General features: G+C 48.7%; 1 protein-coding gene across 1 annotated transcript in view; it reads left to right on the top strand.

The window, feature by feature from the left end:
* gpc3 (glypican 3) overlaps positions 1-19,200 on the top strand; it is a gene marked incomplete at both ends in the record, with an annotated part of 109,821 nt that extends 90,621 nt beyond the window's left edge. Inside the window, 2 exons of the mRNA XM_083652238.1 lie at positions 1,973-2,165; positions 19,025-19,200. Coding sequence (XP_083508364.1) covers positions 1,973-2,165; positions 19,025-19,200 — 369 coding nt within the window. The remainder of the gene's footprint in view (positions 1-1,972; positions 2,166-19,024) is intronic.
* Positions 19,201-20,962: the final 1,762 nt, after the last annotated feature.

Here is a 20,962-nt window from a genome sequence, read left to right as displayed (position 1 = left end):
AGGCGGCTTTTCATGGACTTCTGTAGATAAGGGGGATTTAGTGCACACACCTGAGGGGCTTCGCTCTGTCTCTCACCAGGTGGCGCTCTGCTAGACACCACGCTGCATACCACCAAAACAACATTTTATTCCAGGGTGGTCGGAGAGAGCTGCTAGCAGGAGTCAAAACGTTCCTATGGATCAAGCCATCCTGTCTGTGAGTTAGTGTTTGTCCATCCCTTGGCCTAAGTGACCCAGGCTTCTAGAAATGTTGTGGTCATCGGCCATGTATGGTCTCAATGTTGGGAAATGAATAGAGGTTTGTTGGGCAGGGCATGGCTAGGAAACAGGGTGTTGTGTGTGTTCCGTCTCTAAACTTTGGAGTTTATGTCACTTGTAAATCCCAGATTGACTGGTTTGTATATTGCGGGCAAGGCAAGGGAACAGGGTTGTTTATCTTCTGACTGACGTCATTCTGTGATTATCTCCGGGGGTTTTATTCCTCCGCTCAGACGCGCCGCTCTGCGCCATGATGGCAGCTGACCTGAGATGAGGCCCATATGAACTCAATCTTCTCCCGCAGACAGAAAACACAACAACACCAAAATGCATGCTGACGTATGCAGATAGGAAGGAAATCAATAAAAAAACAAACAGGGCGGCAGAATGGGGAAGATGAAAGGCGGGTTGGGGGGAATGGCGGTTGGAATTTAGCACATCTGTTACCTTGGCAGGGCTCTTCATCATGCGCGGTGTGCTGCAGGTTGAGAGATGGTCCGAGAGCAGCCGTGGAGTCTGTCTACAGGCTCTCTCACATGTTCTCACCACCGCATAGAAGGAGAGAATAATGTCATATTGATGACTTTTCTTTTCGTTTTCTGTGATGACGCACAGCGCAGCGCTGACAGCAGTGCAACAACATAGCTGCAGTCCAGGGCAGCTTAGAGTTGTTTCTTCCGAGTTGTTTTCTTCCTTTCACGTTTCAAGTTTGATGCATTTTTTTTGGCACCTAAACGTTCACATATGAGCTCTGTGTGTATGTTTGCTTTTCCCCCCGTTTACACTTGGTCAAGAGGAATTCAAAGATTTTGAATCAAACTGATTTACAGCTCTTGGACGTTGTTGCTGAATTATTTATGAGTTGATTAGTTTACCGCAGTTCTCAATAAACACAATTCCCGGTATGTGTTGCACAACACATTATAAGCTGCTGGAAGTCAGTGGGGAAAATATCTGCCTCTGCAGCCCAGTGGCCAAATTGGATTATGGTTCTGTAGCAAATTATATTATTCGTTCAAAAAACCCATCACCTCTGCCTGCAGAGTCTGTGCTGTATGTCTGTAAGTAATCCCACATTGCAAACATATAGTGTAGTTAAATCCATTCATCTCTGACTTTGATGTAGCATTTTCTGTTCAAAATGTGTAATTTAATCTCAATATTTACAGCAACAGTTGCAAAGTGATTTTTACAAGTCAGTTCTTGATGTCCACTGTTGTGTAGCTTTACTGTATCCAAGTTGTCCCGAGCGAGACAACCACTCAAGACAGACAATGCTGTTTGCCAGGAACAACACAATCGCACTAGTCTGCTTGTCCCAAGGATTGTTTTTCTACCACTAAATTACATGGAACGACTGCCACAGCCCTTTTTGAATGAATCACATTTGGACAAAAATAACATATCTGGCACAGATAACAAAACTGTTTTCCTGCCTGGTGATTATAAGTCGAGTTTGGTAAATACCAACCCCTTTTAGGTCTCACCATGGTTATGTCTGGAATTCCCCTTATTCTGTTATAATAATACAGTACAAGCTCAGATCAACTTATGGCATTAATGCACCGACACATTCGTACTACCGCAGAGCGAAAAGCGGCATAATGGCGATTGGCGAAGGTTTCCGAAATACATTTTAACGCCACGACCTTTAACCGCTTCCTGTTTGTCCCACAACGCCACAACCTTTAACCGCTTCCTGTTTGTCCCACAGCTGCTGAGGCTGGTGACCATGTCTGAGAAGCGCTGGAGGGCCCGGTCGCGTGGAGGTGGAGGTGCAGCGGACCGCTGGGGCGACGAGGACGACGAGGGATTGGGGAGCGGAGACTGCGACGACGAGGACGAGTGTGCCGGGGTGTCGGGGCTCGGCCCGCCGCCGCGACGCAAACGCCTACGCATCTTTGCAGGTCGGACCCCCGTCCACACGTTTTTAGAACACTTTTCTTATTGCTACAATAAATCTCCCAAATCTGTAAATGCCATTACATCGCTACTCAAAATTAACTTTAATTGTCACTCCGGCGGTTTCAAATGAGGTACTGCATCCACATCGATAACTTAAAATGAACCTTAATTGCATTTATGAGATGGGGCTGTGAAAAAATGTCGGGAACACAACCTATTAAGTTGTTTACTTTTTAAGGCAGCTAACCTCCAAATTGAAGCTATTTACTTCAAAATTGGTAAGTGCCCTGAAAAGGCTTGGCTCCTTTTGCAGTGAGTCAGTGCAGCACCGTCCAAACACAGGCAGTGGGCAGAGCGGAGGGATGTTTACAGGACTACTGTACATGTTGACACCAGCGTGACACTATGCAGCCGGAGACGTGAGACTTCCTCAGGTAGCAGCCCTCGCCTCGGCCCCTTGACCTTCTCACCGCGTCGGGGCGCTCGAAAACGCCAGACAGGCCTCTCGGAAAAGCCAAACAAAGAACAAATGAAGCTACAAACTGTTTGAGAGAAAAGAAACCAAACAGAGAGAAGGTGGAGAAAACAGCCAGGGAAGCAGAGACAAGGGGGTCCGATACGCCGACACAAAGCCGGCGCAGCTGAGCAAACACGGCAGAGGGAGTAGTCCTCCTGTCAGGGATGTTGTGGCAGGGATTTGGGCTCTTACCGGGCTGAGGGGAGCGAGACCGAGGAACCCGGGGTTAACGCAGGAATCCTGCAGGTCCATCGCTTGCAGCAGGCTGGGCCGTGAGAGCCTGACGGCCTCTCCTACACTACATGCTCCTGTTGGAGAGACTTGACCGCTCTGCTCCAGCAGTGCTGTCATTGCGCAGAGATCCTCAACCTTTTGCATATCAGGAACCCCTGATGTAGTCCACATTAGAGCCACAGACCCCCATTTGATGAGATTCTGTCTCTTGGAGCCACATCTGAGAATATGTCTTATTGTTAGTTATGATTTTCTCCATGACTGCCTGTATTCAGGCCCATCTCCAGACCCTAATTACAGAGGGGGCCTGCCCCTAGCTGGGGGGGGGGGGGCAAGCTACCCAAGGGGGGTCCAGGGGGATTCCCCCCCCCCCCCCCCGGAAGAAGATTTTGTACATTTTAAAGTAAAATTCGTCAACCTGGTGCATTTGAGAGCAAAATGAAGAGGCTAAATCTATGAAGAACTACACATCTCTAATGTGTTGTGACTTTACAAATAATTAGGCCTAAACAATTAATATTAAATGTATTTACACATTGTGCACAAATTGCATTCATTGTGACAAATTTACACACACACAACAACAAAAAAAAAAAAAAATTGAATGGGGGGGCCAGTTTGGGGAATGGGGGGGCCCAGCCCGGTCAGGCCCCCCCTCAACTCCGGGCCTGCCTGTATTGCAGGTAGAGAGATAACAGAGAAATTATCAAAACTGTCTTTCTTTTACATTCTCTAATTGTAACTTCTTGCAAATTAAATAATTGTGAAGTTTATAAATTCTTCCACCAGGGGTCCCCCTCAGGGACCCCTGGTGGTCCCCAGACCCCATGTTGAGAACCATTGGTGTAATGTAACATAACATGGAGACATTATACACTCTCCATTGCAACTGATGGCACACACACATACACACACACAGTGGGAAATTAAGGCTATGTATTTATCTTTATAATCTCGGACTTCTATCTCAATCTCAGTATCTCCTCGATTTTCCATTAGCTACTATTACCAGATTCTCAGTATTCTTAGAGTGTGTGTTCATTCCATGTGTGTGTGCGCATTCACGTGTGTATCTGCTTGTTTGCGCCTGTTTGTACGTGAGCCAGTCATGTTTGCAGACCTTGGATCGCCTCTGCTCATTGGCGGATACAGAGATAGCTGCAGATAGCCTGTGATGACCCAGTAAAGTGCTGACCTGGCATGACCCGTCGTCCCGTTTTGGTCAAACAGGGGGCCGGGGGGTTCAAAGGTCGCCCAGCAGAGCACAGGGCCTAATGGGCGGCCTGTCTGTGCCTGGTGCTCCGAGATGGACGAGGCAGATCTGGTTTCACAAAGCCTGTAGAGGAGTAATGGTCTGGCAGAACACAGACCGCCCCAACACACACACACACACACACACACACACACACAGACACACATCCACACGCACACACACACACACACACACACACAGCAGAGCCATGGGAAAGGTGACAGAAGCCACAGCAACAAGGTGCAGACAGGACAGAGGCAGGGCTGGGACCCCTCACACACGCATAACACACACACACGCACACACACACACACACACACACCCACGCCATAGCTGTCAACAGGGCTGGTTGATATGGACAAAATCAAATATCACAATATTTTGACTGAATACCTCGATATCGATATTGCGACAATATTCTAGGGATGCCTATTGGTGCTTTCCCAAAATATTTACACAATGAGATTTCTGATAAATAATCATCAGTAATGTGGATTTAATGACAAGAAGTGGGTAAAGGTGAATAATAGAACAGCTAGAACAGTCTGGTAAGTTAAGAAAATTCAGCCTTTAAAACCAGGAAATACCGTAACGGGAAATGCCATATCCCGATATTATGATATCCAAAATCTAAGAGGCTATTTAGTCTCATATCACAATATTGGTATAATATTGATATATTGCCCAGTTCTAACAGAGGCCACAACAATAAGATGCAGACAGGACAGAGGCAGGGCTTGGACCCGTCACACACACACACACACACACACACACACACACACACACATATACAGACAGACAGACACACAGGCTATATATAACACTCACACGCCATAGCTGTGAACCTGCGATCACACAGTGGATGCTCCTAATCATCTGTCGTAATTGATCTATCTTTGCTCATTTTCAACACCGATTCCATAACCTATTGTCTACTGATCACTAAAACTACCCCTCTACCTCCCCCTCTCTCTCTGTCACGCACACACACACACACACACACACACACACACACACACACACACACACACACACACACACACACACTTCCCCTCCCCGGGCCAATCGAAATCCGCGCCATACATTCCCCAGAGCATTCCAGACCAGGAGAGCTATTCCAGGACAGGGACTGTGTCGTGTGTCTGTCCTCCCCCAGCCAGACCACACAGCCCGCTTACTGCTGACATCACACCAGAGAGACAGGTCACAACTGCCGCACTGGTGGCCGCACTGTGTGTGTGTGTGTGTGTGTGTGTGTGTGTGTGTGTGTGTGTGTGTGTGTGTGTATGCGTGCGTGCGTGCGTGCGTGCGTGCGTGCGTGCGTGCGTGTGTGAAGACTTTGGTGGGTGAAGGTCTCGGTCTCCGTGGTGAGAATTAGTGAACATAATGTGTGAGGAAAGCTGCATCCTAAATAAGATCCCCTCTTCCTCTCGTTGACTTCTCCAAGACACAGAGAAGTATACAGATGATTTTGATTTCAGATCAGAGATCAGTGTGAGATTTTGGGGGCATCTGGGTAGTATAGAGGTAAAAGCACTCGCCTACCACCGGGGACACCCGAGTTCAATTCCTGGCAGCGGCGGTACCTCCGGCTTGGTCAGACGTTCCTACAAACACAATTGGCCATGTCTGCGGGTGGGAAGCCGGTGGGAGTCCTGGTCGCTGCACGAGTGCATCCTCTGGTCGGAAATGTGAGAAAACCCGAGAAAGCCTGATAAAATAAAAATCAGTGTGAGATTTTGACCATTTTCTCATACTTTTACAATTCTGCTCCTGAGAAAGAAGCCTTGGATTGGCATATCATACATCTCACTTTGCTCTTTTATTTGTTTATTTTATTTCTGCCCTCAGGTGCCTTAATACCATAATGCATCCATTCCATTTGAGGTCTCCCATGGAACATTAAGGATAAACATGTCAGGAATAGATCAGCAATATGTGGAGTGGAGCCATCAAATGAGATATCACGCTTATTTGCCTCAAGCGCTTCTTACCGTTAATATAGATGTATATCGTTATATGGGAGCATGTTTCTCCTAAGGGGGAGTTCGAGAGAAGAATTCAGGTATTACAATTTACAATTTACCATTTGGCATGCAGACGCTTTTATCAAAAGTGACGTACATAGATTTTTGTGCAGCACATGCAGGATCTATTGAGGAGAGGAACAAGAAGATTAAACGCCATAAAGCTCAGTTCTGGCAATGCATGAGTGCATAATGAGTACATAGAGGCAGATATAAAGATGTTTTTCTTTTATTACACAATCCATCAGGTGAGAAGGTGTTCACCAAAGAGCTGGGAATCTGGAGTATCTATGATCGTAAACTAATACAATACTAAGATATATTTCTCTAGATATAAAGAAAACATGATGTTAAAGTCCCTGGAAACCAGAAATATTTTATTATTATTTAGCATTTTGAGTTCATCACATCACAGGAATCTATGTTAATAAGCCACCAGCCAAATTTGAACAATGATGAACGTCGCAAAGTATATAAATTTAGGTTCGACAGTCAAGAGAAAAGTCATGAGAATACATTAGAATTTCTCACCCTACATTTGGGTTGAAAGTAATGTATAATAATTTCTGAGGCACACAATTACTAACATAAGATCCTAAATAACATAGTTAGAACGTTTTTGTGGATTTTGGTTTCCAGGGACTTTAAGCAACAGATTTTTCCTGTGGATAATGCATGTATGGGGGTGTGTGTGTGTGTGTGTGTGTGTGTGTGTGTGTGTGTGTGTGTGTGTGTGTGTGTGTGTGTGTGTGTGTGTGTGTGTGTGTGTGTGTGTGTGTGTGTGTGTGTGTTCAAGATTCAAGATTCAAGATTTTTATTGTCACTCCATGGTACAAGTATCACGTGTGAAATTCTTGTGCTGTGGACTCCGTTTACAACATAGTACAAATATAACAGGGCATATGAGTGCAAAAACAACAAGAGACACAACAAGCAATAAGGCAGTATAGTGATAAGACAAGTCAGAGACAGTGGCATATTCACTGCACATAGGTGCACATGTCATGTGCATACTTTAGCCGTGCTTAAACATTTTAAATTTGACGTATTTGACATACAGGTGCAAATAGCATATACCTTATTAAACATACAATTAAACATTAGACATACGTAATGGTAGCAGCTACAGTACGGTACAGTACGGCTACTACACTATTTGTGTATGTTAAGGAGTCTCGTGGCCTGCGGGAAGAAACTGTTCCTCAAGCGATTTGTGCGTGCTTTTGGAACCCTGTATCTCCTCCCTGAGGGTAACAGGGAGAACAGGCTGTTGTGGGGATGGTTTGTGTCTTTGATGATCTTCAGGGACCTCCTGAGGCACCGCTGGTTATACAGTTCATGCAGTTCTGGCAACTCACATCCTGTTACGTGCTGGGCCGCGCGTCTCACTCTCCGTAGCGCCCTGCGGTCCATGGTGGTACAGTTCCCGGTGGTGAAGCAGCCAGTCAGCAGGCTTTCAATGGTGCCTCTGTAGAAGTCCCTAAGGATTTCTGGCCTTAGCCCAAATTTCTTCAGGCGCCTGAGTCCGTGTAGTCGCTGTTGGGCCTTTTTGACAACAGTGGCGGTGTGACCGGCCCAAGTCAGGTCCTGGTGGATGTTGACTCCCAGGTACTTGAAGCCGTCCACCCTTTCCACCACTGTGCCGTTGATGGTGATTGGGGGGTGTGCGCCCCCCCCCCCCCCTGTAGTCTACAATGATCTCCTTGGTCTTGGAGACGTTCAGAGAGAGGTGGTTGTCCTGGCACCATTGTTCCAGGGCCCCCACCTCCTCTCTGTAGGCCGTCTCGTCGCCCCCCCGAGATCAGCCCCACGACTGCTGTGTCGTCTGCAAACTTCACAATGGTGTTCGAAGTTTGAGTCGCCACGCAGTCGTGGGTGTAGAGGTCGTACCAGAAGGGGCTGGAGACGCACCCCTGGGGCGCTCCTATGCTGATGGTCAGTGGGGAGGAGGTGAGGTTGCCCACCCTCACCACCAGTCCATGAACAGCATTCTTACATAGGTGTCCTTCCCCTCCAGGTGGGACAGGGCGGTGTGGAGCACATGTGCTACTGCATCCGCTGTGCTCCTGTTGGGGCGGTATGCAAATTGTAGCGGGTCGTGGTCCGGGGGGAGTGTGGGGCGGATCTGTGATACGACCAGCTTTTCAAAGCACTTGCTGGCTATTGGCGTGAGGGCTATTGGGCGCCAGTCATTGAGGCTGGTCACTTTCTGCTGCTTGGGAATGGGGATGATTGTCGCTGCTTTGAAGCAGGAGGGAACTCGTCGGAGGGAGAGAGACTGGTTGAAAATGTCTGTGAATACGCCTGCCAGCTGGTGGGCGCAGGCCTTGAGGACCCGCCCGGGGATGCCGTCCGGGCCGGGCCGCCTTGCGTGGGTTGATACGCAGGAACGACCGGCGCACCTCAGGGAGGAGAGGAGGGGGGGGGGGAGAGGAGGGGGGGAGGTGGAGGGGGGGTGGTGGGGAGGAGAGGGGTAGTGTGTGTGTGTGTGTGTATGGGTGTGGGTGTGTGTGTGTGTGTGTGTGTGTGTTCCACCAATAATCTGTGATATACCATACAAATGTGCAAATGATGGGGGCTCACCTGGGCTTCTATACATTGCATGCACACCTGGCATCAGACTGTACAGTCTCTGTAGGAGACAAAGAACCTGCAGCATCTTCACATTCAAGTTGCTCAGCCATCGCTCTCAAACCCTTTCCTCACTCCCTTCTTTCCCCCCGAATCTTTCACTTCTGCCACAAACTGCATGTGAGAAAATGCCGTGAATTAGCGACCGATTAACAACTTGTATATTGCAATGTTTTTATGACGCAGCTTGACGTAAACACCACTAGGCTGAAAAAGATATAGAGTAATTAAGAGTAATTTAAAAGTCTTAAAATTCTGCTTTCCTTAAGGAAAAGTTAAAGAAAATCTGCCAAGGGAGTGAGAAGATTTAAAGCGGTTTCCAAATGAGTTTGAGAATCTTTGTGAAATAAACGTTACTATTATTGAAATAAGGCAAAACACTCCACTTAGCCTATATCAAATGAATGTCACTGACTCAAGTCAGTTCTTATAAGTGAGCTGCATTGGAAATAAGTGGAATGATCAAAGCCGAAGAATTTAATACGAGCCTAAACTACTTGTTTAGAACGCTATTTAAGATTTAATTTAAGCCTTATACTGCTTGAGTGAATGGCTTGTTGTTAACGACGGGTATTTCTTGCAGAGTGTAGAGACGTCAAGCCCTCTGAGAGCCAGCAGTTGGTGTGGGCTTTGCCAGGGGGCCAAACAGCCCCGAGCTGGAAGCTTCGTCTGGACGTGTTTTCTGCTGAGCTGGACGGCCCTTTGCTCCGTGCCCCACCACCACCACCTCAGCGTGCCCAGCAGGAGCGGGTGTGAATAGACCCTCTTGTTATGCTCCTCCTGCACTCAGACATTCGCTCACTGTAAGCACCCCGAAGCTGTTCCTTCGGAGGCTCCTGGGCGTTTTATCAGCGCCAGGGGTTAGCAAAATACAACGTGGAAATATTCCTGTAATGCGAAACATGCAGCTTTACTACGAGAGGGGCCGGGCCCGGGCTCACCTTTCAGGTCTGCTCCGGATTTTGCGGCAGGAACAAAGGGAGAGAAGAAGGCGATGAGAGAAGGAGAGGAACAGGCAGAAGAGACAAAAAACACCTTTTGATAACGTTAAAAGGCCGATACAACAGGGAAACGTAAACATGCTTTATCTCTGTATGTGGGTTGAATTAACTAGGCGTACATGCTGCCAAATAGGAGAAACCTGGTATGTTAATTAGCTCCAGCTGTGACCCCCTGACCCTCGGCACCTGATAGGTGAGTCACACGGCGCCGGCGCTCCGCTGGCCGTGTTTGCCACATGTCTCCATCAAAGCAGCCATAATCCAGACACTGTTGACACTCGGTCTGCCGGCTATGGATGCGCCCAGCGTATACGCAAGCAGCTTCCTCCTCATTCAAGCTCCATATAGTTTCATAGGCTACCGTGTGTTCGCCAACGTGCTTCCAGTTAAGTGTCTCCCACATGTGGCGGCCACGTCGAGAGTCTGTGTGCCGCAGGTTAGCGTGAGACAGAAGGAGACGGACTCGGATACAGATGTGCCGAGGAGGAACGCAGGTGCCTGGGGCGGTGTGGTAGAGGAGGCGCTGGCGGGGGGGATCTGCGTGCCCACATGGCCTCTGGACTCCGTGGTGTTCACCAGCCAGCAGAGTGGGAGGGTGCAGAGGTACAGAAGGTTACAGGCTAAACTAAATCATCACTGTAGGGGGATGGCCCTAGGGAGCATAGGGAGCATGAAACTGTTAAGTAGAGCTGGGCGTCGCTATGGTTGATATCAATATCACGATAATCATAAGGATTTCTCTCAATATCAATATATACCACGATATGGGTCATATGCAAAATCACGTTCAACAATCAAATTAATGTTCATCTCATTGAATGGTAATGTTTTCAAATAATCCTACCATACCTCAGAATACTTCTGAGGTACCTCAAAATTTGCTGGCCTCATCAATTTAGACAACAAAAATGTGTGTCACGATGGAATATCTTCATATCATCATGATATGATTCCACTGAAAGACGATAAACGATAATATTTAATTATCGTCCCCCAGCCCTACTGTTAAAGGAGCATTTTGGTATTTTTAAACCTGGATTTTTTTTTTATGTATAAATAAGTAATGTGAACAGAACTCTTTGAAATTGGTGCAGTTTTGACCAAGATTGCTTCAGTTGGCGGCCGCATTTCCCACATGCCCCTACTGCACTAAACAAGCTTGTTTTTACCACCGATGGGATCAGATTATTCTAAAGGGATAGTTCAGATTTTTTTTGACGTGGGGTTGTATGAGGTACTTGCCGACAGTCAGTGTACTACTGTACATGCAGTAGAACGTAGCCGGCGCGGTCCCAGTTTGGAGAAATGGAGACCGGATGGAGAAGAAACGTAGTGCTGGTGCACCTACTACAATGAGGGCATGTGGGAAAAGCGGCTACCAACTGAAGCAATCTTGGTCAATACTGCACCAATTTCAAAGATTTCTGTTCACAAAATAGGGTCCAGGTTGAAAAATACAGAAATTCTCCTTTTAAGTGTGCGTTTTGTTTTTGTTTAGTCTTTCGTTCCAATGCTGCCATATCTATTGTGTTGTGATGAAACTGCCCTGACTGCTCATTCTCTTTGTATGAGAATGATTTATTTGCGAGGGAAATGAATGCAGTAAACAGAGAGAAAAACAGATGTTATCGCTCCATTCAAGGCGAGCAGCAGCCACACTCGGTTGAAGAGAAATGAAAAGCATCATTCCTAAATGAGACATCCGCCGTTGGGGGGGGGGGGGGGGGGGGGGGGAGGGCACTGTACTCGTCTGAGATTAAAATGGGTTATTTTTGAGCTGTTGAATGGGGAACTGGGATGGCTATGTTGTGTTTCGTAATAGAATTCTTCAAATTGAGGACGATAAGCAAAGTAGGGAGCTGAGGAGGTGTGGAAAAGATGGCGCGGGCCGGGTGCGAGGGGCTCTGACCCAATGTTCTGTACCTCCATCCCTCCTCCAGCTTATAAACAACCTCTGTAAATTCAGCCAATCCTCCTCCTTCCCCACCTCCTCCACGCCCCTCACAAAAATAATGAAGCTTGCCACCATCTGTGTAAACAGGCTTGGCTGCAGTCTCTCTCTCTCTCTCTCTCTCTCTCTGGCTCACTCTCGCTGTCATTGGGCCCGACCACAAGGCCCGCGAGTCCCCATTTACAGGCCGAGTGTGGTGACAGAAGAGAGAGCGATGGGAGAGAGGAGAGAGGAGAGAGGAACGGGGGAGATGAGGTTACCCCTCCTATTGGACCCTTGTTGGTCTTCCGCCATGGAGCTTTCTCAAATCAATCCGGGGATAAACCCCTTAAGAACAGCCAGAAGGCAGAGGGAGAAGAGCCCTGGTTTTAATTTCTATGGACACAAGCACATAGCCAACTGGGATTCGTAGTTCTCATCATCTACATGAGACGGGGGCCCGCCAGTTTTCTGATTCATTTTGTAGGCCTATGCATTTTTGTGTGTTTGTGTGCGCCTCTCGGAAAAGCGTTTGTTTGCTCAAGAGCTTTATTTACATTCACAGGCACTTTTGGACGCACTAAATTGATTCCAGGCTCATTCCTGGGTCTTGTCCATCAGCTCCGCCACAGTCCACAAACACTCTGTACACAGTGGGCCCATTCTGGAGACCCACTGCTCCTTCGCTCGCCGCCAGGGTGACACACAGCAGCCATTTTGCGGGGGAAGTCTTGAATGCCTGGTTGAGAGGCTTTGGCCGATTTGCATTTTCATGTGTTAACCCTGTGCTCTCACCTGTCTCGCTAATTCTCCCTCTCTCCATCTCTCCATCTCCGCTCTCTCTCGCCAACGCACGCTCTGTTTTTCCAGCCCATCCTCAAAGTAACTCGACGACTCTGAATGTTACAGGAGTCATGCTGTCGATAGACTCCGAGCTGCTGGAGGAAACCGCAGGCTAACCACTAAAAGGGCTTGGATAGATAGTGGAGCTGCACAACAGGAGCTCTCTGTGTGTACAGTGAGACAGACCAGAGTTGTCACTCTTGGCCATATTTTCTCAATTGCCTTTCCAAGACAGGAATGTGGAGAGGATCTCTGCGTGTTTGTTGGCATTTGCACAACACACACACACACACACACACACACACACACACACACACACACACACACACACACACACACACACACACACACAAGAACACACACACACACACACACACACACACACACACACACACACACACACACACACACACACACACACACACACACACATCTCAATCCACCAACTGCATTTCCCTCTGTGGATGGATTACTGGACCCAGGAGGAGAATGTAAACAGATCTGTGTGGGATGTCAGCTTCCTTCATTATTGGAAGATAAAGATAGCATCCTAAGAATGTGTTCCTCTTGAGGCTCACTGACCCCTCTGCTGGGCTGTCCTGCTCCAGACCAGGACGTCCCCCCCCCAGGCCAAACAGGAATGCAGACCCCCGCGCGGTCGTCAGCTCGGCTCCGTCCAAGGCCACTCCTGTCTCTGTGTCTCTGATAAGAACCACTATTGTTCCATCTCTCTCCAGAAGCGGCCCCACCCATCGCACCTTGCCAACCTATGACCCACAGCGAGCGCCGACCCCATGCGCCGCCTCAGAAGGTTACAGGCCTCCTCTGTAGCCGGCAGGGCGCCCACCCTCGCGCGAGCCCCCTCGGCCCTCAGCGCAGAATCGACTCTTTGTGTGTTTGATTTGTTATGGTTTTTACCTCGCGCGCACACTTTCCACCCTCGCGGCGCAGCTGACGCTATTAACCGAATCCGTAAGAATTCTCGGCTCAAATTTATGTGTCCGCTTCGAGCCGTTGTTGTTTTCTTTCTCTCTCCTTCTCGCTCTTTTTCTTTCTCCTTCAGTCTCTCTCGTTCATTCTCTCTCTATATCATTTTAGCTGTTACTGGAAGCGGAGACTATAAATACACGGGGAGTAAATCTAATTTGGACGGCGGAGGGAGAGGTCGATGGGTGCTGCTGCGTGTTGGTCATCCCTTCACCGACACCAGCGGGACTCACCCGGGCTGACTGTGTTAATTAAGAGGTGTTGACTTGCATTTGTCTATACATTTGTCCCACAAAGACACAATTGAGACAGTCCCCTCTGCCCTCTGCTCTACCTCTATTTAATGTCTCCTCTGCCCTCCTTCTCATGCCTCGTTACCCTGTTACCCCTTTTTTATCATTTCTGCATCTTTCCTTTTTACACCTTGCTAAGCTCCTCCCCCTATCTGTTTATGTCCCCATTCTACTGCTCTGAATTCACCCTTTTCACTTCTCCTCAGTCTATTTCTACTCATATGCTCTCTCTCTCTCTCTCTCTCTCTCTCTCTCTCTCTCTCTCTCTCTCTCTCTCTCTTTCTCTCTCTCTCTCTCTCTCTCTCTCTCTCTGCCTTGCCCTCAGTGTGGGAGGGTTCCTCTGCCTAGAATAACAGTGAGTGTTGTGGAGGTTGGGAGGCCGGAGCGGCTCACAGAGCGGTGCTGTTGCAGAGGCTCGGGGCAGGGCCTCCTCTGGGCGTCCCGTTTGTCTTGGCCCGACATTCCCGCGCGCCCCTGTGGTCGGCCCGTGGGTGTGGAGGCAGACGCTCGCATTCCCGCCAGCCCGTGGACAGAACCGCCCCGCGCTGCTGCCAGCCCCCTGCACCCCCCCCCCCACCCCACCACCACCACCACCAGTCCCTTTCCAGCTCTCAATCGGCAGTGTCCCAAGACAGGCTGTGGCCAAGTCACATGACCCCCCGACAAGAAGTAGCAGAATGTGGCCGAAGCCAATAAACACAGTCCGAGCGTAGCCTTATCTGTTACCTTCTGTGAGATAAGGGCCGCTCAATCAATTCAATAGTCTCTATCATGTTTTTACAGAACCATTGTCTCTATGTTGTGCTTGCAGCTATTAGGGCAGCCTCCAACAAAGGTCGTTAAGATTGCGCACACACTCTCCGCCCCCCACACCACCCAAGTTATACATTTGCCGAGTGTAATATCCACATTAATAGATTGCTCCACGGTAGACTGTTGGATAAATGCTAAAATATTTGCTTTACTTAAGATACGATAAAATCTTTTGAGCTTTTGAATCGTGAAAATCTTGATCAAATTTGACCAGCTCAGGTGTTTTACGGGCTCACGGTGTCTGCCAATGTAGCTGCCATCTAAACCATTTCCCCGGTTTCATAAGAAGCACCTGTGTTTGGAGACTTAACATTCCACATAGTTATCGGACCCTGTGTGCACAGCACACGTGTACTGAATCAACTGGACTGGACCATGAAGGTACACATTTGTCAGCGGGATGACAATCATGTCTAAAATGGCAAAATGTTTTACCTTCGTACAATAGCACTTCATCTGCATTTCAGAAAGAGCCTTACTGAAAGTGAGAGTGAGAGAGCACAAAATGAACCATTTCCTATAATTATGTGAGTCATAATCATCACCTGTGGTACAGTAGGAGCTTTGGCATTCCACTCACTGTAGCACTTTTTCTACATAGTTTGCTTGTTGTGACAACTGCACAGTGGCTAACACAGTAAACAACAAGCCCCTTAGCCCCAGGCAGCCAGCTCTGTTGACTGCTTTTCAAAACAAAACATCCAAATCTCCCTCTCTCTGTGTCTGTCCCTCTCCCCCCTGTTTTCTTTTGCACAGACCAACAGACATATACGCCACACACACACACACACACACACACACACACACACACACACACACACACTCCAGCTTGACCTTATAGGGGATCCAAACAAACATCAGCTCCCCCTCTGAAAACCACAGCGTCTGGATTCGCTCTGAACGATCTCTAAAAGAAACATCAAGTTGAAGGAGCTAAAACGGGCAACGTGTCGTGAATGCTCCCCCCCCCCCCCCATCCCGCCTGTTGACTTGTGTTTGAGCGAGAGACATAGGGCCCTGCTTGCTCGTCTTAGTCCGGGGCCTTGGCCTAACCGCTCAATGGGTGGACTGTTGACCTCTCCCCTGGGTCGTAACTCGAGCTCATAAGGCCGTGATAAAGCTAACCGCGGTACGCTAGCAAGGTGGCGGCCTTTGGGGAGTGATAGTCTCAAAATGGATCTGCAGTGGGGGGGCGGGTGGGGGGCGGGGTTTGAATGGATGAAGGGGGGGGGGGGGGGGGGCTCCGCGCCACTGTAAGCCACGAGGGCCCACATTGGTCACATTAATCACAGTGGGAATTGTGCCTCTATTTATAGCCGGGGGGAGGGTTATCCATCTATCTGCCTAATTGTCCCAGCCTATCCACCGTCCCGGCTCCTCCCTACTGGGGCCCAAAAGAAAAAGTAGTAGGAGAAAGTATATATCCTCTCTATCACACACGCACGCACGCACGCACACACGCACACACGCACACACGCACACACGCACGCACGCACACACACACACACACACACACACACACACACACACACACACACACACACACACACACACACACAGACACACAGGTGTCCATCACTAATTATACCAGGATATTATTAGTCCCAGCCCTGTGTAGGAGTGCAGGGATCTAAGTTTGTGCAGCGCTCGGCCCCCATTGGCTTGTTTTTAAAGCCGGCAGAACAAGGCCCCTCTGTGGCGCTCTCATGTACAAGTGTTTAAACTAGCAAGAAAGAACCGTTTTTCTCCCCCCGGTGTGTGTTTGAGGGCTTTTTTTCACAGCCGGAGACTTTTTTCACTACACACTGACACACACACTCTCACTCACACACACACACACACACACACACACACACACACACACACACACACACACACACACACACACACACACACACACACACACACACACACACACACACACACACACACACATTATTGCTACTGCAATGCACACAATGCTCTCCCACTTCGCTCTTTTTCACACAAGCAGATAGGCGCACACACACACACATACACAGACTCAAGTCATTCACAGTCACACACAAACACACACAAGCACAGACACACATGGCCCTCCCTTATCCACAGTGTATATAAAAGCTGTATCGAGTTGCACCTTGAGTTTAATTGGCTCGGCAGTACAGTGCGCCGCTGTCGACAATGACAAATCGTTCTTTCAGAGCCCCAAAGAATGTCTGCCCACCGCCATGTCAGAGGACAGGGGGGGTGGAGTTAATTGTCCCCTGGCCGGCGTTCAACTCATGTCGTAATTGCAAAGAAATTCATAGGAGATGTGGTTTTCAGCGTTGGAGGTTTATTTATTTGCCTCCTTCCTCTGTGTTGGACGCGGCCTGGCAGCGCGGGGCCTGTGGGCACCAGGGACCCGGGACGGGAGGAAGGGCCCCACTCTCTCTCTCGCTCTCTGTGTGTTTGAGAAGAGCGAGCGAGGCCAGAGGAGCCAGAGAGGAGCCAGCCCGGTCCTGACAGCCTCCTCTCTGATCACACAGAGGTTTGGATCAGCCACTTCCTCCCGCTGGATCGCTCCCACCAGGGAGAACAGTACACACAGATCAGATGGGACAGCTAATTCAATTTGGGGCTATCTGTTATTTTAGGATTGCATTGAATGTGCGTGCGTGTGTGTGTGTGTGTGTGCGCACATACAGCTAAGTCACCAAGCCAAGGCTGTGAAGGGGGAGGTATGTGAGCAATGCAGTGCTTTGTGTGTGTGTGTGTGTGTCTGGGTTCTTGGAGAGGTGCTCCACAGCTGGCTGGACAGGGGACATAGCTGACGTTCCTGACCATAGTGCTGCTTTATTACTGATATCCTCCTGCTCTTTCTCATAACTCGGCCTTCCTATTTCAGTCTCCCTCACAGCGTTCAGCCAGACAGAGCAGCACAGAGTGAGCCCAAAGAGAGGGTCCCCCACACACACACACACACACACACACACACACACACACACACACACACACACAGGGAGTCGAAAGCAGTGTTCGGTAGAAAGGGTCCCCCCCCCCCCCACACACACACACACACACACACACACACACACACACACACACACACACACACAGGGAGTCGAAAGCAGTGTTCGGTAGAAAGGGTCCCCCACACACACATACACACACACACACACACACACACACAGGGAGTCGAAAGCAGTGTTCGGTAGAAAGGGTCACACACACACACACACACACACACACACACACACACATACACACACACACAGGGAGTCGAAAGCAGTGTTCGGTAAAAGGTGAGAGATTATCTATCTATCTATCTATAGCGGCCAAAACCGTTTTTTGAACCAGGCTGTAAACGTATTTATTTATGCCGTAAAGTCGGGCATTTTAACATGGGGGTGAAGGGGGATTGACTTCCTTTTGGAGCCAGCCTCAAGTGGCCATTCGAGAAATGCCGTTTTTGCCACTTCCGCGTTGGCTTGACCTGTCCAAGCCTGAGCGTGCACCTTGGGGGCAACACAGGATTCACATGGGAAAAAAATAACTTTTATATAGAAAAGTAATCAGCAACACTGTTTCACATTCATACAGTTGGACACATTCACCTCTGGGAGCTGCCCAGTCCAGCCACACTCTGCTACTGTTATCCGCTGAACTGTCCCACTGGAGCAAATGATTTAAGTGCCTTGCTCGAGGGCATCTTGACAGTAGCCGTTTAGGGAGGGGACGACCATTAGTCATTAGTCTTCCCCCCACTTTCCCCATTTCTCCAGCTGGTTCGTGGATTCGGACTGGCGACTCCATGGTCACATGCGCAAAACTAAAGTAGGCTAAGGTGATGTGTTTAACTTGTAAACAATTAATCTGTATTAAGTTTTGTACATTATGTGTTTCCCAGTGGAGACAACAATGTTCGACTTACTTACTATGTATAAATCAGGACACAATGGTCCACAGTATAAAAGGAAGGATTGTATTTCAGGTTTTGACACATGACCCTGCTTGTTAAACGTCTGGTTTTCAGCCTCTCACCGCTTTAAATTCACATTTCAACACTCAAACTGTGTAAAACATCTATCCTATGTGATCCAACATGTGTCTGGAACAGCAACATGCGACATCTGGATACGTGGAGATTTCCGTCTTTTCCGTTCTCCCGACGCGACGTTGTTTTTGCAGCTGTGCAAGGCATCACGCAGGAGGAGGACAGACATACCACGAGTGTTATTCCGCTTGTGTGACAGTGTTTGTTCTAATCATCTCCTGCCTCTTGTTCTAATCATTTCCTGCCTCTCTCATATTTTTCATTCTTCCGCCCTCCCCCTTGCCTCCTGTCCATCTCCTCTCCTCCGTCTCCCAGACCTCGCTGATAACCTGGCCATGGAGGACTTCACCTTCCAGGAGCAGCTGCTGACCCCTGGCTTGGCCACGTCCGGGCTGGGAGGCGCCTCGTCGTCCGCGGCCCCGCTGTGGAGCGTCTACCTGGTCCCTGCCATCCCTCTGACACTCCCTCTCCTCCTGCTTGGTCCCCACTGACCGGTGGGGCCGCCGCTGCCTTGCACACTCATACACACTCCCGGTTGACCCCCCCCCCCCCCTCAATACAAACTCTGTGGAATGTCACAAACGTATAGCCTGGTAAAAAAAAACAACAACATCCTGATAACTCACATTCTGTTTGGCTCTACGTATCAGTCTGGACTTCCAGCTACCCACAGAGATTTCAGTGGGCGGGAGTGCTTGCCTTGACAGACAACTTCTTCAGCCAGTCAGCGTCGCCAAAACCACTCGGAAGAACAGCGGAAATTTATTTTCCGCCGATAAACTCCATTGGTGCATACTCTTGCTCTTGTTTAATTGTTGTCCTTGAGTCTATTTCTGCAATAACTGCACTTATGGCTGTTTACTCGACTAACGTTAACGTTATCGCTCGTTGCTTCGGGAGCCGCCATTACTGGCTTGCCAGCGGTGTCCCTGATTGGCTAGTCTCTTAAAACAAACTGTCTCATCTACATCCGGCGAATGCAGCTAAACAGTCTGTACGTTACACCCCCAGAACATGCACAAGGAAGTTGGGAAAAAAACCTTCAGACTGGAAGGAAGTTCGACGGAATCCGACCAATCACGACACGTGTGTCCACGGAAAAAAATTCTGATTGGACTAATGAGCGGAAGACCCGCCTTAAAAAAAATTCTGATTGGACTAATGAGCGGAAGACTCGCCTTTCTGCTTCCCATTCCGGTTGGCGCATGCTTCTCCTCCACGAATTACAGACGGTATGGCGGAAGCATTTGAAAATTGCGGAAGCCAACTCGTCTGTTCTAAGAGACTACTGATTGGCCGGTTACGTTGTCAACTACGAGGCAGGTCCCCTGATTGGCCTTTAGAATTTCTGGAAAACGCTGGGGGCGAGTAGAAGGCCAGAGTGATCCATAGAACTAAACAGAACTTGAGTTCACGTGGTCAGGATGTTTTACCGGGCAAACAAACTTATTCAGTTGGTGTCTTTTTCTTCTTCTCTTTTTTAAAGTGGCCCCTCTGGTTCCCAGTGTAAAGTTCAATGACTCATCGAAGCAGGCATGACCGACTTAAAAATGCTTCATTTTATTCTACAAGTATTCGAAGTCACTGGATTTTCTCAGCGGCCCCGTCAAAGCGCCCCAGATAAACCCATAGCATTGTGTAAAAAACAGAATGTGTGTGACCTTTGCCCTCTACTCCCTCCCTGCCCGGCCTCCACTCTCATGCCGACCTTTGTATTGTGACAAAGTGGAGCCTCTTGTGGTCAGCCTCACCTGTAAGTGGGGGCGACCTGGAGAATGGACACCTGACAGACTCTGAAGGCAGACGTTTAAAACGCTCGAAACAGCTGTCTTCCCACTCTCACTCTGTTATCGCCCTGCAGGAACAATCTGGCAGAAACTGCCGTTCTCCTCCTTGGCAGTAAAGCCAGGGAGCTGTAGTGCACTCCTTTGTCCCCCAGGGGCTGAGGTGAAAACATCATTTAAAGATGTAACCTGAAATGTGCATCCTAAAATAATCCACTCTCTCTTTTGCTCTCTCTCTCTCGTTGTTTGTTTGTTTCCTAGTGATTGCTAAATTATTTCTGTTAGTTTGAAGGTTTTCTGTGAGTGTCAAGCCCACTTCATCTCCGGTGTCCTCCGGTCTGAGCCGATGCGTTACCATGACGACTGCACATAAGAGATTGTGGTGATCAGAGTGATTCTCTCGGCATATCAGGGTTTGCTTTATTTTTGTAACGCTGGTGTGTTTTTTTCAGTAACAGATTCAAGGGCT

Source organism: Poromitra crassiceps, assembly GCF_964638095.1.
Source record: "Poromitra crassiceps genome assembly, chromosome: 15".
In the NCBI taxonomy this organism is placed as follows: domain Eukaryota; kingdom Metazoa; phylum Chordata; class Actinopteri; order Beryciformes; family Melamphaidae; genus Poromitra; species Poromitra crassiceps.
The sequence above is the reverse complement of the archived record's forward strand: the minus strand, read 5'-3'. Positions and strand labels throughout refer to the sequence as shown.